The sequence below is a fragment of the Ambystoma mexicanum genome, chromosome 2p (assembly GCF_040938575.1).
Source record: "Ambystoma mexicanum isolate Mex_15411 chromosome 2p, UKY_AmexF1_1, whole genome shotgun sequence".
Classification (NCBI taxonomy): Eukaryota; Metazoa; Chordata; class Amphibia; order Caudata; family Ambystomatidae; genus Ambystoma; species Ambystoma mexicanum.
Genome location: NC_090923.1, coordinates 1,225,627,768 through 1,225,651,656, shown reverse-complemented (window position 1 = coordinate 1,225,651,656; position 23,889 = coordinate 1,225,627,768). Strand labels below are relative to the sequence as shown.

At 45.9% G+C, this 23,889-nt stretch overlaps 1 protein-coding gene across 5 annotated transcripts in view; it reads left to right on the top strand.

Annotated features, from left to right (window-relative positions):
- The window catches only part of LOC138567368 (uncharacterized), a 963,890-nt gene that overhangs the window by 512,869 nt on the left and 427,132 nt on the right, over positions 1–23,889 (top strand). For all 5 annotated transcript variants that reach the window (XM_069645508.1, XM_069645510.1, XM_069645512.1 and 2 more), the window contains 2 exons: positions 7,956–8,006; positions 22,129–22,206. In XM_069645508.1, coding sequence (XP_069501609.1) covers positions 7,956–8,006; positions 22,129–22,206 — 129 coding nt within the window. The remainder of the gene's footprint in view (positions 1–7,955; positions 8,007–22,128; positions 22,207–23,889) is intronic.

The following is a 23,889-nucleotide window of genomic DNA, read 5'->3' as shown; positions in this document are numbered from 1 at the left end:
AACCCTCTCTCTCTCTTGCCTGTTTCACCCTCCTACCTATCCGAGGCATCCGTAGCCCCAGGTTAATGCTACCGATTGTTTCTCTGTCAGTATGCTAAAAATGTAGCCGAGCTACGATGATGGCCTAAAGTCACTGCCCCATACCTCTTTATACTCCATGGGGGACATCCTAGCTCTCTCTACACTGCCCGATAGATAATGTTCTAATCAGGATATGGTTGGAGCCTTGCAAGACCAATTACCCTGTAGGATTCAGGCCCTTCTATTTACACCTTTCCTGTTCTCAACTCTCTGTCCTTCCACGTCACTCTTCCCATGAGTTTCCTGTCCCTTAGATGTTTCACTCCTCGTGGGTCTTACCTTCCCCCTTCATTGTTACCTATCTACCACTGCTTCCACCTTCCCCCTTCTACTACTCCCCTCTTCCACACTACTAATCCACTCCCCATACTACTATTACCCCCTCCTCCACACTACTATTACTCCCTCCTCCACACTAGTTCTACTCCCTCCTCTAACCTACTACCACTCATCCAAACTACTACTGCTCCCTTCTCCACACTACTACTCTTTCCTCCCACCTACTACTCAGTTGCGCTCTTTTTATTTCTTGTTTGAATTGCTTTTAACGATTTTTACAAGATACAGGATGTTGCTCTATTTACCAAGCTACATTCACTTCACTATCCCCCCTTACACTATCCTATCTACACTACGAACAAATACGTACACTTAAACTGCAGAACCACTTTCACTCTTAAGCCAATACCTCAACTTCTCCAAAGTCTCCTCCAAAAGCCACCGCTCCTTCCTGCTGATCTCTTGGTCATTCTCCACCTCTGACCTCACGTGAAAAGCCCACACTTTCTGCTTCCTGCCGTCTGCTTAAATCCCTCTGCCCATTTGAGGATTGGATAGCTTTTCCTGGTCAGTCTGGCTCTCTCTTCCCCAAGTGGAGCATGTACATGCTAGGAAAAGTCATATGAAGAAGGTCAAGCCATGCCGACTTTCTCCCCGTTGGCTCGGCGCATACCAACGATGGCGGTAAAAAGTTCAATGTTCCTGTTAATGTTTAGGGACCAATTCCTGGGTTAAGCTTGTTGGGGAAGGATAATAATTTTGTGATCTAGCGGACCAATACTTTGTTGTGCCGCTTTTAGAGCAGGGTCTGCTGGCCCCATAGCACTGGTCTCCGTGGTGCATTCTTGCGCAGCTGTGTCGGGCCTCTATGCAGCTTTTCTCCTCCACTGTCCTTCCAAATCTTTGTTCTTCTTTTTGGCATTTTGGTCACTGATGCGGCTTCGCTTGCTGGACATCTGTTGTTTTTCTGCTCCACGCTGGTGGTCTCTGAAATTGAAAAGATACACTGTTGAATATTTCAGTCATGAGGTATGGATGGAGATAAGAGTCTGCAAATGAACATCCTGGCACAAGGGGGGCAGGAATTGGGGTCTTCTCTGCTGCCACCATCCACTTCAGTTGTAAAGCTGGCTGCAGATTCCTCCCTAGTGGGCCTCCCACCCCCAGCTGAGGGAGGTTCCCATCCACTTTTGACAAAGCCAGGTTACTGGTCTCATTACACAATATACATTTTGTCACAACCACAAACAAGTATGTAAATTACGAATGTTATTAAACAGTTTATAAAACGTCCTATTTTTAATTCTTTTTTATTTGGCAGGCGAACCAAATGTTTTTGTTTTGTTAAGAGCAGAGGGATAAGCTCTACATTGAACATATTGAAAAAAACAAATGGGGTTGCATGTGTGACCTGGGTGCTTGTGTGGGCAGGCCCCCTCCCCGCTCCTACTTACCTGAAAACACCTGCTCAGATCAATCCGGTGGCCTTTCGCTTGAAACTTCCTAACAGTATGAAGCAAATCCATTCTGTGTTCCACACGTCCCTTCTCAAGGCCTACCTATCAGATCCGCATGGTCGGACTATGCCACGCTCATCATATCCAGATAATCCAGAACCAGTGGAATATGAGGTGGAGAGGCTGGTGGATTCTCGCTACAGACATGATATTGTTCAGTACCTGGTACATTGGAAGGGTTATGCTGCTGCAGAGCGTACCTGGGAACCTAGAAGCCACATTCATGCCCCTCGCTTACTACGTCGTTTTCACCACCTCCATCCGGGTAAGCCCGGGGGAACCCAGATGAGAAGGGGGCATAATGTCACAACTTGACCCTGGACACTGTGGGGAAGATGAAGGCTTACTTAGGCATCTTTGCGCTCCTTTTACCACTTTAGTCTTTCTGGTCTTTTCCCTTCAAAAGGTAGCCACACCCACTACGCTGTGCGTTGCAACTCGCAGTGTCAGCCTTTCGCTAACTTCGCCTGCAGTGCCGCTCTTCGTGCTTGGTCCTTTGAACCTTTACCCCGTAGTACTTTGCCCGCCTCGACTTTCCCTGTTTCTCTGTTTTTTCCGTCTCACAGCCTTTCTGCCCGCTCCCTTGTATCTACTACCTCTCCCCCTTGTGCTGGGTTCCTTACCGTCTCTCTCCTCCGTGTTCCTTCGCTATTTCGCTCCCGCTTGCTCACTCTGCCTCCCGCTCGATACCTTACTCTCGTTCACCCGCTTTCGCTCCCGCTCGCTCTCTCTCACTCCCTCACTCTCTCTTTCCATCTCTCTCATTCTATCTCTCCCTCTCCCTTTCTTGTCTGGATGTCAATCTCTCGCACTTTCACTTTCACTTCGGTTCGCTCTCTCATTTTTCCCCACTCTCTCGCTCTCCTGTACTAGCTCTCCCTCTCTCTCTCTCTTACCCGCATTTTAGCTGCTACCTTCCCTCTTGACTGCTCTTGTTCAGCCTCCGCTTCAGCTTCCCTTATACGCAGTGGATATCCTTCCAATCCTTTCCGACATCAGCATACCTCGTCCTGTTATACTTGGACTTAAATACTGTTTGCTGCATTTCTATTCATCGGCCTCCTCCACTTCAGACACTCTTCCAGCCAGCAAGGACTCGCCATCTAACAGGGTTTTTTCTGCCGTCACTGGCTTTTTCCCTGGCGTCAAGGGACTGGCTCCCCTGGGTCCACCTGACAGCTTGTTCTCACCACTGTCAGGGTGGCCTCAAGCGGAGACCGTCCCTATCTCTACGAGCGTAAGAAGGAAAGGAAGGGAAGGAAGAGTTCCAAGACGGACGCAGATCCGGATGAGATCAAGAAGGAGAGGAGAAGAAGACCTAAGAATTCTATCCAGGAGGATTCCTCCAAGGAATCAGGTGAGGAGTCATCGGGGGTGGTAGTTTCCGATTCTGACAGTAGTTGGATAAGTTAATCAGAAGCGATTCCCGCTCCGGGTCTGTTTTGCCCCTTCGTCCCAGTTGTTTCGGGCCTGCACTTTGGTTCACATTACGGTTTAGTTTAGTTTAGTTTAGTTTATTATTTGTATAGCGCGCCATACCCTGGAGTATCAGGGCGCAAACAGACAAGGATATGCTCAACTTGGTTACAGGTACATAGAAATCAGATGAAGGTGCAGAGATGCGCTGAGCTTGGTTACAGATATGCTCGGCTAATTGCAAGTACAGGAAAATGCAGGAAGTGTAGACATAGACATCAGCAATATTACAGCAAGCAGATATGAACAAGGAGAGATCAAGGACAGGGGAGCAAGGAGCACGCTCCTGTTCGCGTAATATAAAGTTATATACAGTAATGTACAATGTGACAAGTGGACTAGTTAGCTGTCGTTGGGGAGAGATCAAGGACAGGGGAGCAAGGAGAGATCAGGACAGGGGAGCGAGGAGCATGCTCCTGTTCACGTAATATATAGTTATATACAGTAATGTACAATGTGACAAGTGGACTAGTTAGCTGTCGTTGGCTCTCAGCCACCTAGTGAGGTTTTGTCTAAATTTTGCGAAAGGCTGAGGTTCTCTGACGTCATGCGGGAGGGAGTTCCATAACTGCGCAGCCTTGACCGGGAAGCTATTTCCTCCTATAGTGGCAAGTTTGAAACGCGGGACTTGGAGGCAGTTTGCGTTGGCTATTCTGGTAGGTCTGGAAGAAGTCCTTTTGCGTAATCTATCCATGAGGTAAGGTGGAGCTTTGTTGTTGATACATTTGTGGGTGAGGGAAGCGATTTTGAGATGAATTTTGTCTATGGTGGCGAGCCATTTGTATTCTCTTCTTGTCGAGGATATATGCTCGTTTCTATTAATCTTGAGTGCTGCTCTCAAGGCATTGTTCTGGAGCACTTGAATTTTGTGGATGGTCTGTTTATTAGCTCCAATGTAAAGTCCATTACAATAGTCTAATTTGGACAGTATCAAGGCTCTGGCAAGTGTAATGCAACTATCTGTGGAGAGGAATTGTTTGCTCGCTCTGATAAGTTTGCATGTATATGCGGTGGCAGAAGCTAGAGAGTTAACTTGTTTGGTAAAGTTCATGGTGGCGTCTAGGTAGAATCCTAAGGTTTTTACTTCATGAGCTACTTTTATGTTGTTCCCATCAATAATGAAGTTGTCGTAATCGGGGCTGAGTTTGGATATATAGGTAGTGGTGCCCAGGATGATAAGCTCAGTTTTTATCATCGTTCAGGCATAGGCCGTGTGTGGCCATCCATGCCTGAACGATGCTATAGATCCTGTTCACTAGGGCCAGGTCCTTGGCGTAGTCTCCTGAGAGCGGGAGGAGGATCTGGGTATCGTCTGCGTAGTTAGTGTAGGCGATACCCAGATGATCCATTTCATCAAAGAGAGGCTTCGTGAAGACATTGTAGAGGGTGGGTGACACACAAGACCCTTGTGGAACACCGCATGTTATAGGGATTGGATCTGCTGAGGCTGATGGAGCGAAGACTCTCATGGTCCGATTACTCAGGAATGACTTGATCCAAATTATGGCCTCTTTTGAGAAGTGGGCTGCCGAGTCGAGGTGACTACAGAGGACTGTGTGGTCCACTAAGTCGAATGCCGCTGATAGGTCCAGGAGGAGAAGTAGGGCCGCTTGGCCATTGTCTCTGCAATCGTCTATTTGGGCCTTAAGATCTATTAACGCTGTCTCGGTCCCATGTTGCGGGCGGAATCCTGATTGACGGATTCCAAGTAGGTGGTTAGACTCTAGGAAGCTTTGAATTTGCAAGTAAGCCACTTTATCTAAAATTTTTAGGAGAAAGGGCACAGTCGTGATGGGCCTGAAGTTAGTCGGAATGGTAGGGTCAAGGGTTTGCTTCTTTAGTAGTGGCAGTACCCAGGACTCTTTTAGGTTGATCGGTACTGAACCTGAGGTGAAGGAAGAGTTGATTAGTTTGGTTATAAATGGCGACAGTTCTCTCGCAGCATCCTTGATGAGTTGTGCTGGGCATTGGTCGCCTTTGCAGTTAGACGGTTTGAGTCCCAGGATGACCTTTTCTACCTCTATGGGCGATACCTTAGAGAAGCAGAAACGGGCTCCCAACTTGGGCTGTGGCGGTGGCGCTGAGCTCTGAGGGATGTGTGGTGTTAGTGATGCCTTCTTGATGGCAATTTTGGTTTGTAGGTTTGCTACCTTGTTTGTTAAAGCAAGTTGTATGCTAGAGCACCATTTTTTATCCTTGGTGCAGTTTTCTTGGGGTACAATGGGTGTTTCCAATTCTTTCAGAATGCTGAACAGTTCTTTGACACTAGATTTTGAGTTGGATATTCTAGTATTGTAGGTTTCTTGTTTGGCTAATAATATTTCTTTCTTGTATTGGGAGGAGGCTTTGGAGAGGTTGAGTTTATTTTTGACTGATGGGGAAAGTCTCCAAATAGTTTCAAGTTTTCTTTTGGCCAGCCTAAGATTTTTTAGGTGGGGCGTGAACCAAGAATTGAGGTGTTTTTTAGGTTTGCTATTTCTTAGTTTGAGCGGGGCTATGTGATCCAGGGCTGAGGACATGGCTGCATTATAATGTTCGACTAACAGATTGGGGTCCATGCAGTCGGGTAGTGAGTTTAATTTAGGTATTATAACGGGCATTAGATTTTCTACTGTCATTAGTTTTTTATTTCTCGTTGGCAAGGGTGGGGCAAGTGAGGACGGGGCAGTGACCCGGTAGGTTGTCACTGAGAATAATAGCAGGTGGTGGTCAGTCCAGATCTGCGGTACAGAATCCGTAATATTTACTTTGCAATTATGTTCTGCTATCCAATCAAGGATGCGACCTTTGTTGTGGGTGGGTAGTTCAACTTTTTGGATGACGGTGGTTTAGGTCTCTCACTCTTCCGGCTCCTTTCTCTCCATCTATCCACTCATTAGGTGTGGTTTTGTCTGTGGTGTTTGCCACTGACCCTGAAGCATTGCTTGTTTTTAGGAACCCTTACGAATAGCTGGATGGCTGATTCCTTACTCGTGTAACGACGCACCCCTGGAGGACTCTGGATATCTGAACCAAATCTTTGCCCCTTAGGACCTGTCTCTCAATTGCTTTGGCAGGTCTGTGTGCTCTTCTGACATACTTGAGTGTTTACCTTTGACAGTGTGTTTTCTTTGCGTTCAGTTCTTGTGTTGTGAGCCAAGATTTTGCTTTTTTAGTAAAAGCTGACTGAGTGGCTTTTCCTATATTTATTGTTCTGTAGGACTGATTCTCTCTCCTACGTCCAACTGAACTTTTTTGAAGTTCGAGCCCCCACGAGCACACCAGAAGGTAATTTACCTGCCTTTTGGTTCTCTAGTTAATGTTCAAACTTTACATAACATATTAGCTATTCATCAGCTTATACTTTATTTTTATGTATTTCAATTCTATAGGTGCTAAGAAATTGACTCAGAGCAAGTCTATGTCTTTATAAGAACTAGGTTTTTCGTCGAAATTGTTTTCTCCTGATGAATGTTCGTGACTTGTGTTTGTGAACAGAAACATGTCGAGACATCCCTCTGGATTAAAAACAGAGTTGTGTGAAAAAATATGGCATAGTAATCCAAGTGGATTCTGATACACAATAAGTAGTCTGAAGTGTATAGTGTGTTTTTTGTATTTGTTTTAGCTAGCAACTGTCTGCCTACTATGTAATTTTTTATATGCGTTAGGTCCTACCTCTAGGTCTTATTCTTTTGTGACCAGTACCTGTTCTTTTTGCTCTCTCTCCCATTTATATATTGTTACTGATCCACCCGGATCTAGACGGAACAGACTCTGACAACTGGTAGTTGGACAGTTGTCTACCGGGTTTCCTCTTATATACTATCAGTTCAGTTTAAGCCAGTTATGGTTCATCCACTCTCCCACGGCCAGCAGGTACCTCTGCAGGCACAACGACATCTCACCCTGATCAAGATCTAAACAGATCAGGATCTGAGTGTCATCGGCATAGGAGTAGCACCTGACGCTGAAGGAGCGGATGAGACACACAAGTGCCCAGATGTAAATAGTAAATAGAATCAGAGACCAGGAAGAACCCTGCAGCACTTCACACCCAAGATGAGAAGAAGCAGAAAGAAAAGGGGGCATAGAGAGAGTGTGCGTACGATCCACCAGGAACAACGTGAACCAGGCCAGTACCTGCCCAGATATACCTATCTGGGCAAGACGGGATAGCAGAATGGGCTGGTCGACAGTGTGCTATTTATTTTCATACACAATATGCACTGACTTCTTTGTATCAGGCAACCAGGTGGAGGGGTCCTCGAAGGATTTTAAGGCACTGTGATCAGTATTCCAGTTAACTCAGGAACAGCTGCAGCTTCCAACTCCACACTCATGCCTTCCACTGTATTTAATGTTGCGAGATTGGGACCTGAGGTAGAGATGCCGGATCTTGCCCCTCAGACCGCCATTTTCATTAATGAATTATGCCCCATTGTGACAGCCCTACTGGTAAATTGCCACATCCTTTATTGACGAGGCACACTAGACCAGAGGCTTGCTTGACCCATTTGCTTGTATTTGTTTGACCCATAAATTGGTGATCCAGTGAAATATAAATATAATCAGTTGAATTGAATAACATTGGCTTTACTGTTTTACCATTTATTTTCCTAGGAAAAGAAGAAATCTCATCTGGAACAGCAAGTCGAAGAGCTTTCAGCTCAGGTAGGATGGAGGTCTCTGGAGGAATACACTTTTTCAGTGTGAAGCTGATTTGTGTTCTTTGTGATGGTGCAGCATTAAAACCTCCTTTACGTTGGCAAACAATGAGATGGATCAAGCATCCTGAATATAACAACAATATCCTGTGTGGTTGGTACCTCTAAGAGAGGATTTATAGCTAATCTCCCTTTAATATCTAGCAATGTAAACAAGGGTATCTGGAAAGTGCGAAAACCATGCAGCTGTTCGGGTTTGTGGATAGGGAGTATACAGGGCGATACTGACACAGCTGGCCATTGGACACACCATTGCATAGAATAATATATTTATCCATAATATACAGTAAATAATAATTCACAAACCAGCTGTACAATACATTACAATACATTATTTAGTTATACTGCATTAAGGAAGCAGTGTACAGAACAACATATACCATTCAGGGTATATCGCTTACTAGCACCCGGGGCGGGGGAGTCAACCAATCAGGTTGCTCGGATCGCAGGCTGAATCCAAGCATGCGTTCTGAGCAACCTGATGGTCGATTTGTGGGTGCTGATGAGTGGTTAACTGAAGGTTAAAGTAAGGGATTAAGCTTGGCAGGAAAGCAAAGAGAGGACATTGTAATATTATGGGATACCGTGGCAAGGCCACATTGCTAAAAGTGTTGGAGAGGATAAGGAGAATCTGGTGGCCAGGAAAACCACCCCTATGAGAGGCAACCACTGGAAGTAGAACATGGGGATCCCCCAGAATATCTCCATTCCCCCCCGAACCATCTAGGTAGAGGGGAATCCATAGAGAGGGCAGATTAGCCAACAGCGACCCACGCCATGTAATCTGGGAATTCCAAGCTGCCATGTGGAAGCAAGCTAGTGGATGGGGACCTTAGGACTTCAAATCCATCCAGGAGCTTAGATATGTCATAAACCCCAGAAGCCACCTCAGGCTTATTTGGCTGACTCAGAAGTGTTATCCTGAAGGGGTATGAAAACACCATACTCTGGTAAGGACACCCCCCAGAAACCCAAATCTGGCACCCCAATTCTACAATTAAGCCACATGGGTCCCATCAGAACATGTATTAATTCCCTACCTCTCTCAGGCCCTCCAGCAGAAATACCTTGACTCTTCTGTCCACCAGTATCCCTTACTTCCCCAACCTTCTGCTTGCTCCTATTCTTGCAAACACCCGTAGGAACATTTGGGGCATTGAGGGTCCTGGGCCCAAATCAGGGGTGCCCCTAATCTGAGAAATCAGATATTCGATCTCATATGGGTTCCCTACTAGAGAGGAGGGTCCAAAAGCCACCTCAAATAGCAGCACAGTTTCTATTGTTGAAAACATACCAGACGAGACAAGGTGATCAACCTGCAGCAAAGACCTGCAGTACTCTAAAGCGCCAGATACCTCTGGGTCAGGCGCGCTATATGAATAAAATAAACAAACAAACAAAGAAGTCTTTAGACCCCTCCACTCTGAGGTCCTTTAGGGAAGATCTGGACAGGCAGGACACCCAGAGAGCAGGGGTTCTCCAAGGAACAGAGTGAATGGGCATTAAAGTGTATTAGAACAGCGCCTGCCCCTTTAATGGTGCCCTACCCCTTATGAAGCCCTGTTTAATCAGAGGCTGAGCCCACCTGCAGCCCATGAATCCATTATCCTTGGTAGTCAGACTCCCAGGAAGAGACTGGGAAACCCTGAACTCAAGGGCAGGGGAAAATCACAACACCTGTTGCTGATGAGTGAGAAAGGTAAAGTATAAGCAGTGGAGGTGCGTCTAAGTTATAAGGACCACTCCTGATTAGTGACCTAATCGAGGGAACTGACCCACCAATTGGAACATGGGCAAAATCAATCTTTGAATTAAGGCACATATAAGAGAGCAGCAAGCTCCACACTTGGAATATGTCTAATTTGGCTATGAGACAGCTTTCTTGCGGGAAAGTGAAGACCAGAGAGGGGAAAGTAAGAACATAGCTGTGCTGCAGCCAAAGAAGATGACAGTGCTCTGTCCTTACCAGGAAGACCTTGTTGAAAGCCAGTGGATGAGAAGTGGGAGGTTGGACAAGTGGAGCCATAGCTTGAGGAGAGCTGGGACTGGGATTCAGGCATGCTAGTTCTGCACGTATGGACTGGTAGCTAAAAAACAAACCTGGACACCAGAGTAAGGGCCTCATCACGAGTTGGGTGGTAACGCCAGTGGTATTACCGCCGGCGGTATTAGCCCTACCGCCAAACCCCCCCGGCGCTATTAGCGCCAGATCACGGGTTTGGCGGTAATGGAATTCCCCATTCCCCACTGAGCCCATTCGGGAATGCCCCATTCGCCATTGGGCTCAATGGGGAATTTTCGCGCTCTTACCTCCGGCGGATTTCCCGCCGGTGGTAATAGCGCAAATTCTCGGCGGATTTCCCCGCAGCTCAGAGCTGGGGAGAAATCCGCCGAAGCCCTGATTTGGCGGACCCTTAAATCCGGCGGTAATAGCGCAACCGCCGGATTTAAGGGTTACCGCCAAACTCGTGATGAGGCCCTAAGTGTAAAGCGAAGGAAGATACTGTGAGTTGTAGCCCTGCCCGGGGGAAAAAGCAAGGTCCCCACCCCTCCTGCCCCAGGCCAAATAAAAAGAGGCTTTCTAATTGAGAATAGACCCATGGAGAGTGCTAATAAGTCCTATCCAGAATTGCCCATGGACTACACTTAGAAATATTGCAAATATCTCTAAGGGCAAGGGGGTGTAAGGTCTTGCCAAGAAAGCTCCATGATTGTACCTTTTGGGACAAAAACATTGGCCCTCATTACAAGTCCAGCGGAAACCGTGTCGGAGGTTTAGCCGCCGGACCCGTAATGATCTACCAGCGTCTGACTTGTCGGAATAACTGAGGCATTACAGCCCTGCCGGTCCGGTAAGTCAGGTAAACTGTTGATCTCCATTCCCGTGGAGTCAGGACTCCACAGGAATGGGGACCACGGAAGCACTGGCACTGTTCTGGGACTATCCAAATGTGGGGAAAGTCCAACGCAAGAATGCATCTTTAGGGTGTGGTACCTTTTGCTTTACCTTTTTTTCTGGCTCCCCAAATACACCTTTTTGAGATTCTTGTAACCCAGTGTGTGCCTTGTCTGTACCCCTCTACTCGTTTCAGTAGACTGTTAGAATAATTCATTGAAATTGGCTCAAAACATGGCGTGGTTTTCAGTTCAGTTTCCCTGCGCCCCCCTGGTGGTCTCCTCCTGCTCCACCTTTTATTCCTGTGTGGAAGGGAAAGGGCCTCAGGCAGTGCTTAATTTGTAAAAAAAAATAAGTGCCGGTCCCCAAAAAATATTGGCCCTATAATAACTGGCGCAGCGCCGCCCGCACCAGTTCAGTGCTAGACCTAGATCGGCCCACCACCAGCCCATCACACTGCTGCTGCTTCATGTCACATGTTTGGCGCTGCATGAGCAACTGCCGGCACAGGCTAGTAGTGGGATGGATGGGAAAGGGCACACATGGGTTGAGAAAGTATAATGCTTTAAAGTTGGAAAACACTTGTTATGGTAGGTGTAGTGGTTCCAGCATTCCGGCAACCCAGAGGCAAAAGAGTGCCAAAAAATGCCAGAGGCAAAAAAGTGGGGTTATAGCCCCCTCAATCAATTCCCCCTTTAGCAACCCCTGCTCCTCCTCACCCCTGCCCACAGACTCAACTGTCCCAAATGTCAATAAGGTAATGCCCAAAGGCCTGGTCCAACAGGGAAACGGGGGTCTCTTTTGTATGCTACCGTGGGCATGTTTCATCACTTTGTGTTAGTGCAACGTGCTGTCGGCAGTATTGGCCAATTTCACTTGCACAGTGTGCATGAAAAAGCAACGTTAAACACGCACTTTCCCCAAACTAAAATCTCAGTTGCTATGAATTAAGGTATATATTATTATATGTATTGGTGAATTATACAGATTAACTATTCAAACGCGCCACTGGCATCCAAAGTGCACAAACTGAACATTATTCGGTGTTCCATGAAGTAAATGGTGCCTATTTGAGTCCCCCCTTCTGGCCTTTGTGATCATTAATGGCAGGGGACCAAATTTGGCAACTGCACCAGTGTCACAAACTCACAAATGAAGAATGCAGTGCTGCATTGCATTTTTTGGCTATTCTGCTCCACTGGTGCTAAACTGCACTGTGCACAAGCCAATATTGTGGATGATGGGGATGAATTGCACTGGGTGACATGTTCAACTGCTTCATTTTCATTTTTTCTAAAAATATTAATGCGTCATTGATGCCGGCTCACATCCACCACACATTAAAAAGAAAGCCACATACCAAGATGAATGTCTGAACCACTGATATATACCATCACCATGTTTAATAATGGCCTGGTCGAATTAGTGGCACCTGACAAGAGTATAATAACACAGAATGGCCATATAGTGCTATTATTGTTTGTATATATTTGCTTGCATAATAACGTGAACAGTAGGGTAGCCACCTAACTTGCAGGCATGGAGCCCTACTGCCGTCCCCCTTCAAAAGCGCCCTCTCTCTAAGCTGACCGAGACAATAGATAGGAGATTTCTGGCTGATTGAACCCTTTATATACCTCCTTCGCAGTGTCAGTAGAATGGACCGTGATAAAAACCATCTCTTAAAACTAAATTCGTCTCACACACACTCGCTGTTCCCATAACTGGGCCACCCCATACAGCAATTCCTGTTTGGACCTGTGACAGACATGGCACGTTCCACAGCGGGCGCTCAACTCACTGAGCTATTTTTCCAGCCGAAGCCCCTTAAGCACAAAAACGTGTGTCAAATAAAATTGTTGATCCTTTGCACCGCATTGGATGGAACAACGAACGAAGCAAATAACAATCCATGCATGTATTGTAACGCAGCACATAAACCCCTCGCATTCCAGTTCCTGGCAATAACCCCCCTGGTGTAATCCATATGGCTAAATGGTCTTAAAACGAGTGCGGCTTGGTGTCCATCCACGTAGTGCTATGCTGGCGTGCTCCCCACCCCCACTTAGGCAACCACACCAGCTGGGGAAAACAAGCTTGAATAAATCACACCAAGACATAGTGACGCGTATGGGGAACAAACTCTACATGCCTCTCTGTCCCGCGGGTGTAATCCTACCTAAGAAGTGATCTTTAACACTGAATGAAAAATGGGAGCAGGCCCAAAGCCATCCGAATGAAACATCGTAACTTAAAGTGTCCCGGCCATCACTACAGTGATTGTAATAACAACCCCAATGCACAATTGAATTCGAAAGAAACTACAGTTATGGCGCCCATTTCCCATATGACCTTAATCGCGGTGACGGATATTACTGCATTAATTTTAATTAATTTGCAATGCTAGACTGCAGTCCCACAACATTATTGATTTCCTTTTGCTAGAGAGCTTAATTAAAACGCCCGTCTTGTTCATGGCCACTAGTAGCCAGTATGGCGATCGGCCTGCAAAAAAAAAAAGAATTTGATTCCAAGTTTATTCCTGCAATGGCTGCTGCAGCATGGAGAAAATGCGCAGCTGAGCTTAACTGCCTACAGATAATTGCCAAGATACATATGTGGGTGGGAGAGGGGCTAAACCCAAAGGTGCACTTTTTATAAAACATTTTCAGAACACTGAAAAGGCGTGCGTCCCGGAGGTCAAATGCGACATGCCTGATGATAGGTAGTTCGAACCCTGCAGGTGGTTTCTGATAGACTGATGCTCTACACGTTGAGCTACTGATGTCCCATGCGCAACTAGCCATCAACTTTACAATAACATAAATAATCAAATGCAACGCACGGCTGCGCCAGCCATGCCCAACTGCCCATGTACTACCAATTCACAACATGGCTTTAAATGAACACGGCTAATGCGCTAGCCTAATTAATTGCCCCGGAAAGCAGATGTCACAGGTTATCCAAATAACACCCGAGGCCCCCTCACCATCACCCAGGGCGTAACTAATGTTTAACCCTTCATCGCACCTGCCTGCCGAGCCACCTTTTGAGCAGGGCAGGCCCATTGGCAAGCCCAGAAAACATTCACACACACCCAGCTGCCGTACCATCCCGCTGCTAGGACTATGCTAAGAGCAGCAGCCATAACACCTCTCCGCTCGCATTGCCCCGCGGCCTGTCTGCCAGCTCGGGTCAAATCCTAAGCCTGCGGCGGCCGTGGGCACACGACGAGCAGAGCAGGCAAGCAGCTGCCTGCCTCCTGCACGCGCCAGTCACCACAGCGTGCCACACCGGACGGCCACAGTCAAAGTTGAGGGGATGGGGGGGCTTAGTACTTACCGTTACGTTACTGAGTTGAGTTGAATTTACACCGCACACTAAGCCAGCCAGCCAGGCCTTCTTAAGCTGCCTGCAAGTAGGCCGCGCACGGGACCACAAGTGCAGGGGCAGGCTTTCCTTCCTCACGAGTCACGCCACACCTTAACAAAGCAAGTGTGCCTCGTGAGGTGAAGGTGGCCTGCCTCGGCAACAACAACAGACCCACGTGATCCACCCCACACGTCATCATGTCATTTCACTGGCTGGAGACTCAGATGAACAGCCAATGAAAACTGTACATTCTGTGTTGCTATACAGAATGTATCAAATACTGCATCGTAACAACAGAATGTTGGTTTCCATTGGCTGTTTGTTGCTATACTCCCAGGCCCAGCAGCCAGCCATGGCCTGCAACTGCAAATAGAGCCGCAGAGCAGACTGGGAATGATTTATGATCTTGGAACTTTGGAAACTGAACAAACAAAGTAATTGCACGTGCCCCAGCCATGTTCCGGTCCCCAAAAAAGAGTGCCGGTGTTGGGCACCGTCAACCACCCCCACAAATTAAGCACTGGAGTGTGTGACTCTGGTCAATTGCCTGACTTTGCCTGACCCTTGTATTGGGACATGTCAGGTAAATGGCTCTGGGGTTAGTCCGTTGTCTTTCGTGTTGTGCGAAAGTGTTTGTGTAGGAAGGGGGAGCTGTGTTTTGGAATATCCTACGTGGTAGTATGGGGAAAAGGTGTTGAAAGGTGTTGAAAAGGTGTTGAAAGAAGGGGGATAATGTGTCTCACCCATCTGTGTCCCACTCCCCAAGGACCCCCCATCCAGGTGATCCTCCCTCACTGGTCCACCCCCAGGAACTGTATGCAATAGCAATGGCCGTGTCCTGTTGACGTGCAGTTGCCAGCCGGCGTGGCATAAAATTCTTCTGTATCTAGTTTGTGTAAGTTTTTTTCCTTCCTTAATTTTTTTATTTTGTGTAAATATACTGTTGAACATGTAATTAGATTAGTAATTGGGATCCTTGTGTGATTCATTGTTACGCTCACCTGACTCCCACGGAGGCGCTGGCCTGGTTCGCGCTGCTGTGACCTCTTCTAAGGTGATGCGCAGGGTTCGGAAGACAGACTGGACCGGGCCCCCAAATCTGGCTTGTCTGGCTCGCAGAAATATCCTTCTGTAGGCGAAAATAGGGGATTAACTGGCTGCGGGGTAATGCAATCGGCCTCCCACTTTCCCCTCTCACCCTCCTTGAAACCCTTCTGTGATTTCTCGTAGCGTCTCACCTTAGGGTCTGGAAGGACGAGCTCTCCATCCTGCTTCTGATGCAGGGGCGCGTTGGTATCCAGTTACTTCACTTGATTTTCGGATTGGTGAGAACCAAACTTGCTTTGCTTCCAGGTAAGTTTTATTTTGATAAGAGGTTCCCCTTGTGTCCATGCATTAATGTACTAATGCTAGAGTCTTTTTCCCCATAGGGGCCGGGGTACGGAATGCCGGGGAATAGGCACCGACCCGAGATGAGAGGTGAAATCCTTGTAGAAATCAGGTAAGTCTTTAATGAGCGTTTTTTGGTAATGTCTTTTCATTCGCTCATTAACGCTGATGTCTCTTTTTCCCCTTAGGGGCCGGGGTCCGGAAATGCCAGGATGCGGCGCAGACCCGAAATGAAGAGGGAATGAATCAACAGGTAAGTCTTAACATGGAGATTTAGCTTTCCTTATTCCCTTCTCTCTCTCACCTTATGTTATGGTCTTTTTTTCCCTAGGCGCTGGGGCGTGACTGCGAAACCGGCTGCTGAACATGGAGGCGCCCTGTAAAGGTGAGTGGAATGCGGCGCTGCAGCGATCGACGCAATGAGCTTTTAAATTAAAGTCTTCCTTTTCAGGATTGTCGGCGAGATGTCTCCGGGATGCGGATTTAGCAGGTAAGGACTTTTCCTTCTTCTGTTCTCTTCTTCTCATCCTTTGCAGGTGATCCAGGATGCTGGCAGGCGTGGCAGAAGTCAGGATGCAGGAGCAGACACAGTGAGCGTCCAGCTGCTAGATGCAGAACAAAGCGAAGCACGTGTGGCTGTTCGGGTGGGGTTTAAATAGCCTTGGAAGAAGTTCCAGGTATGTATCCTTCCTCCAATCAGGTATGTATCCTTCCCCGACCACGCCTGGATGGTAAATTAGTCCCACAGGTAAAGTAGTTCCTTTCGGGTCTCAAGGAGGCCGGGATCCTGCAGCATGGTCTGCATCAGGTAAGTGCACCCAAGCATTCCCATAATGAGCCTGGCGCCTATGGCGCCAGGACTGATGTCTTTTATGAGCCTGGCGCCATAGGCGCCAGGACACTGTCCAAAGGGCCCCTATATGGGGTTGCTGGGTCCTTCCTTGGGGACTTGATGTCCGCTTTCGGGGACGCCGGGCTTGAACCGGCACCCCGGGAGCGGGCATCATGACATTCATTGAGTCTCAGACTACACTCCCCCACAGATTACAGGCTCTCCAAGGTGGACATTTGGCATGAAATACCACTGAGAGGCGGGAGAGCCACCAATTATGATGCATTATGATAGGTTATTTATCATGCACTTAATACTCAGAGGTTTCTAAGCGTGGACCCGAGGATCGAACCTGTGTTGCTCTGTGTCATCTTGCTTCCCAGCCGAGCATGTTGCAGCTGAGCTGTCCTCCAGAGACGTCGGTGATGGTGAGGTGTTGGTGGAGTCAAGGTTCTCAAGAGGATGGCGGCTTAGGGATGGAGTGATGAATGCTTGGCTGGAAGTTGCTGCTGTGATGATACAAGGCAAAGGGCATGTGCAGAAGTATGGTTTCATATCCAAGTTGTTGGACCAGCATCAAGATATTGACCAGGTTCATGCTGAAAAGCTATGCAGATTGAACTCTTGCACTGCCTTCATGGCACCCTGTCATCTTTGGGGCTTTGATGCTGTGGGGGGGAGACTGAGATTCCTGGCACATGTAACACCCTGTGTTCTGGTTCGTTCATGTTGCTAGAAGCTTCTGATTATAAGGAGTACTTTGTCGGGAATAGTTACCACCGCAGAGAGATTTTGAGAGTTGTAGCCACCGTACACAAATCCTCATTTTCTGAATTCATCCCCAAATTGTTGCCTTCTGTGAGTGTAGCCACCTTGTTTTACCAAATGCGGTTACAGAATGCCATCTGTCCTAGAACATCAATCTTCCGGTGTTCTTTTCTGGTTTGTTCAGCCCCAAGACAGTTTGACATTATCAAAGCAGGGCGTTTCTAGTTAGATAGTTCTGCACATCAGACTTTGAAACATTTAAGTTCAGCACACCAAACTTTCATCTGAGTTAGTCAAGAAGAAGCCTCCCAAAGTGGTTTGTTCTGTACTGTAAGGAACTCATGGTGGCAACAGTAGGATCACAGTTCAAGTGTGTTTATTAAACTGTATAGGTAGGTTGGAAAAACGCCTAATCTAAAACTAAATTTAAGATGGGAGCAAGCTTTGACCATCAAATAATAATAAGGCAGTCCTAGTGGCGTCTTATCAAATTAAAGGTCCTATACTAAAATAAAAATTATTGCTAATCGTTACAACTAAATACAAAAAGAGTGTGGGATAGGGTTCACAAGAAAGAAAGAAGTGTTCACAAATGATAAGTCAAGATGTGGTTGGGTCTCCCTTCCACACGGTTTGAGCATGGGACAAGGCGGAACTCCGTAGCAAGCACACGCTCGAGCTTTTCTAGCACAAGACTACAGTTCTGTTCTCAGGTATCAGACCCTTCGGTGGTTAAGTCTCTTTTCTACAAAAAGTCTCTTGCCTCTGAGGACCTGATGTGTTAAAAATTTAAAAAAAAACGTCATTTCCGTATGTACGTTGGGTGATTACTTTTCACCCTTGCCTCCCCCTCTTTTGGGCTCACACCCTTCTTGAATCTTACCCTCCCTCCGTCGGGTTCACTACGGCTTTTCTCAAAACAACTTCACCTGTTGCGTTCACAAGTCTTCATGTTCTTTTAGACAACCCACGTTGTACATCCCTTTGTTGGGTTCACCCTTGTCAACACAATGTTCATTTGGGGCATCATGCTTCGCCACTTTCTGGCAGGGGCCCTTCTGTCGGGTTAACTCTTGCCAACCACACAATTCCTTCTCCTTTCTCACTATGCATGATTCATCTCCCTTAGCTTTTTAATTACATGCTGGTCAAAGACTTTCGACTGTACAGGAGGTTTTGCTGGACCACTGAAGGACCACTTTGACCTTCTCCTTCCGGTGCTCCTAAGGCCTTCTGGTATTGGTAGTATCAACAGTAGGGAAATTAAGCAGCATGTCCCAAGTTAGCACCCACGTGGTGCCGGACCTCTCTGCTGCTGGTTTTCCCCTGAAGAGTTAACAGTTCTTTGTTTTCCCTTTAACTTGCCACTTTCAACTTTCGTTCAACACAGTTCAGTTTCTTATCGGCTCTCGCCTCGCCTCGACTCACCGGCTGTGATGAACCGTTTGGCTTTTCCCATCTCTGGAGTGAAGGACGGTACCACGGTAGCAAGCGTCTCTCCCTGTCCTGATTATCAGTGTAGCAGGGCTCTGTGAACCGTTGACATATGCTGCAATACACACTGGCTATTGCTTGTGGTTTTATGATTCCCTTCACAGAGGCCTTGCTGGTCTGGGTCAGAAAGAGCAACGTTGCTTCTCTCCTTGTCGCCCCTTTGGTCCTCGCCACCTTTCTCCTCCTCTTGAACTGCCGTGCTTGGATAGCTCTCTCGTTGTGCGGTCTGCCTTGCTCGTAGTATGCTCTCGTCCTCCACTTTTTATCCCTGTGGGGAATGGAAAGGGCTGTCAGGTGTGTGTGTGATTCTGGTCAATTGCCTGACTTTGCCTGACCCTTGTGTTGGGACATGTCAGGTAAACGGCTCTTGTGTTAGTCTGTTGTCTTTTGTGGTGTGCGAAAGTGTTTGTATCGGAAAAGCGGGGCGGGGTAGAGCTTCTGAGTATCCTACATGGTAGGATGGGGAAAAGGTGTTGTAAGAAGGGGGATACCATGCCTCAGCCATCAGTGTCCCACTTCCACTCCCCGAGGACCCCCCATCCAGGTGATCCTCCCTCACTGGTCTACCCCCAGGAACTGGATCCAATTGAGAAGGCTGTGTCCCGGCCACCTGGATGACAGATCCCCGGTCCCCAGAGACTAGTCAGGGAGACACCTTCAGGTTTCTCACAGTACTGATTAGAGGTGTTCTTCTACTTGATATTTGGTAGAAAGCTACTATGTCTTCAGTTTGTACTTTTCACAGAGATTACTGGCTTGATATGTAAGCAGCAGGTGAAACAAGGTTTTACAGATCTAGTATGTTTTAGCGATTCATGGATTAGCGGCTGCCCTGCTTATACGCAGACCCACTTTTTCTGTCTCCTATTACTGTGGAGTGTTATGACACAAGGAATATGTGGAATTACACACCCATTTAGAGAACAAGTTATTTCCTTTGGTAGTATTTTTTCTGTTCAGAACACTCTATCTTTCCTTTGACTACTCATCACCTCCTGCCACCCCTCTTACTGACATTTCTGTTCACTGAATTGCTCAATCTTGTACTCCATGCTATATGAGGTGGTTTTTGTTGAAACTGACGTCAAAAGGTGTGGGTGGGCCATTTATGTAACAGTGACATCTCTTCTGGATTTAATTGGTACGAGTCGACGCTCACAGGTCACTGCAGTGACTCTTGGTGACTGGATGAATTATTGATGAACATTTTCTGTATAAAGTCTTGCACCCAAAGATAATTTTACATGAGTAATCTGCTAAACATAAGATACCATCAGAAAGCAAAGATTAACACATATGTAAGTAACTAGTTGCGATGAAGCAATAAAATGTTACAATGATGGAGGACCATTTCTTCTGCAGCGAATTGTCTTCTTTGTTTGATGTCCAGGGTAGTTCGGTTGCTGGTCTATATTTCAGTGGGATAGACCTGTTCCTTGTTGACTGAAAACCTGCGAGAGATCCCTGCAGCTAGAGGTACTTGATGATTCCTTAGCACTGTCTCTGTTATCAATCTCTTTATGAGGAAGAGGGTGCAGAATTCCCAGTCTGAGCTTGTTTTATGCATATGTGAACATGCACATTGCAAAGGTTGAGATCACACATGTCCTCTGAAACATCAATTCTGGGCTCAAAGCACCATCTTGTATTTGCATTGTTTCAGAAAACAATGTTCATCTCCTCTTCTGGAGATGGTGTAGTTTGTCCATGGATTTTCTTACTAGGGAGAAAAGGGAAAGAAATGATGTACCGTTTTCTCGGTTCAGTTCTTCTGCTTGCTGTGATGTGCATTGGTTGGTGGTGATCTCAAGAAACTTCCAAAAAGTCTCTCATACACGAGTGCTATACTGAGATCATTGTTAGAGCTCACTGCTCTGAACCTCTGCTGATGTAGCAGTTAATGGGATGCTGGTGTGGGCGGCTGATTTAAGCTTCCACATCATCTTGTGGGACATTGCCAAACACATTGTTTATTGCACTGTATTTGGGTATTCATCCTTATCACCCAAATCTGTTTGTCCCTGAAGCATTTGCCCCATTATTGGATGTGCTTGCTCATGGGGTGGAGGGAGTGGGAGAGAGCCAGGAACATCATTAACAGCTGAGTCAAAGGAGCTACTCTGATATTCAGAATCTGGAAGGACTGCTATGCAAATTATGGGTGACATGTGCCCATCAAGAACCCCAATGCATCGAAATGTAATGTCAACTTCAAAAATGTCTCTTTTGGTGTGGTTTCTAAATTGTCTCTAACAATGCATTTAGTCACCTTATAGTACTACAAAACCACTCCAGAAATGGTCTTTATTCATTATATAGGGAACTGTTTAATAAAAATGTGTTCTTACTAGATATAAAACTAAAACATTGCACAGCGCCTCCATAACATTATTCCTTAATAGGATTATAAAATGTCAATTTTTGTAGATACAATTTATCCAGGAGCTAGTTCCTTGGTTCAACCAAACAAATTCACCCTGTTTTTCTTTCACAGTACTTTTTTCATATGCCATGTAAAACACACATGTTTTGTTATATATATATATAAGTTGTTGTTACTGCACCATTGAGGTCTTGTTGGTAGGAGTTGCTATATCTCTTTTTTATGAACTCAGAGTTTCTTGGGGAACAATCCCAGCGGAAAGGTCTCACCAAGAACTTGCTTGCATGTTCAACAAAAACGTCCTCCACTGGCAAACATATTGGTCACCATATGACGTGCAACCTATCCATATGCAGATACAATCTAATAACTTATAATGGTTCCACGTTCAACTCTGATTCTGCCAGTTGTGAACCTGCTGGAGGCCATCCTCTACAATCAACCTTTTTGTAATGACTTTAAAGTCTACTTCTGAAATCGACACCTTTCAAAATAAAGGTTATTTTTTATGTAGGGTCCCCACACCCATAACCATTTTATTCCCCATAGTCCACCATCCCACCTCTTGTCTTCCTCAACTGTACCCTAACTTGTAAATGCTCCAGTTAACCCTTACTCGTAACTCTGTTCCTTATAGTGGTTGACTTTTGCCCATTAACTAGATTTAGATAGGTCAACCTTTGGGATGGTCAACCTAAAGCAGTCTTGCGTTAGAAAGTGTGTTGATTGGAGGTCGACCTTTGGACCGGATACCATTAATAAGTATGTGCCGCTAATGTATTTCTGCTTGATGATCCATTTGGATTGACAGGACCCTGACTCATTGCTTAACCTCATGCACCCTTGGGGGGTGGGAAGGTGCTAGATTTTGTCCACATGTTCACACAGATATCTCTTGTATGTCCATATTTACATCTCCCTTGCCTCTATGATAGATCTTTGAGTGTTCTGAAGACAACAAGATCCTGCAGGAAGAACTGAAGATGCTGAAAATCATGGTGCCAGAACTTGAGGCAAGTAATGGCTTCTTATCAATACTATTTGATACAAGACAAAGCTTAAGTTTACTTGTGCGAACTTTGAGAAATTGAAATGTAATATTAAAATCAGACCAGAACAAGGAGTACATTACAGCATTAAAAATAAACCCTTAAAGAAGAGGAAAATATATTGGCACAAAGTATGTTTTATAGTTTATAATTAGGTAAGACATAACCTCTGGCTCCAAGGTCTTTTTCTGAGGTTTGTGTGCTCTTTCCTATTTCTAAGACAACAAACTGTAGAGCTCATAGTTGCAAATCCTGGAACTCTCCATTAGGACATAATAGGGACACTCCCATTTTTCATTATCCTATAAAAAATACTAGTGGCCCCTCAAAGGACAGCATGAAATATAAAAGAAAAGTTGCTTGTACCATGTTGAAAGGACTGCAAATGAGCTAAAGCAAAGAACCAGTCATAAACGCCATGGTGGTGAATGCTTCACTGATATATTTAATTACCTGAAGGGAAACATTGTTTCAAGTGACACCCCGTTGAAACACCTGGCCCAACTATAGGACATGATTAAAAATGCTCACATATATTGTTATTTTCACAGGCCTTTCTGTGTTGCTTTTTTTAATCCTTTCCTTTAGTCCTTTCCTTTTTCCTAATCTTTCTATCAATCGTCCTCTTTCTTTCTGCTTTTTGTTCTAACTTTCTTAATGTTTAAACTTTGTTCTGCTGCTCAGTCTTTCTGTTGCGTTTTCTTCCTCGCTTTTATTTTTCCTCCCTCTCTTTCTGTGTCTATTTTTTTTGATAACACATTTTATTACATTTTATGCAATAAAACAACAACATACCAAACCTTAACTATAAGACTTTGCATACAGGTGACAGAGTAGCACGGTTAAGTATATTTAAATATAAGCAACCGTAGAGATACCAATAGTGTAAATATATTTGACGGTAAGATAGCTGGCAGTTTGTGCATCGTGGTACTGTTCAAGACCTCTCAGAGGATGGTATTAGCAGGTGTAGGCCTTGTACACTTTCACAACAATACAATTTGACGATATTATAACAGAGTTATATAGTCTGTTCCCATTTTCCCCAGATCTTATCTGCTTTGCCCGGGCAGCCTCTAGCTTGGTAGCCTCGGCGTTCCAACAGGATGGCTGCATCCACGTCCGTTATCCAGTGATCATATTTTGGGGTGTTTTCTGAGCCCCACAATTGTGCAATGTTCCTTTTAGCAATTCCTGCGGTTGTTGAAACAAGTAATTTTTCAAATCGTGGCAATTCTGCTGTATCAGCGATCCCCAATAGAAGGAGTTTGGGATCCATTGGAACCGGGCGGCATATGGCCCTGGAGAGTCTCGCGCTGCATTTATGCCAGAAGCGTTGTATGCGTGCGCATTGCCATAGGATATGGTAGAAGGATCCTTCTTCTTGTTTGCAACGTAGGCAATTGGGATCGGATGTTCTGCCCCAATTGAACAGGGCTATTCGAGGATAGTATATCCTGTGAAGTATCTTAAGTTGTACTAATCTAATGCGTGCTGAGATTGCGTATTCTCTAGGATACATCAGGATTTCAATCCAGTCTTCAGGTAATATAGGGCCAATATCAATTTCCCATTTTGCCTTCAGATTCAGTAGTTCCTTTGTGGCAAATGAAGAAATAGCATTGTACATAGTAAATGTAACTTTGT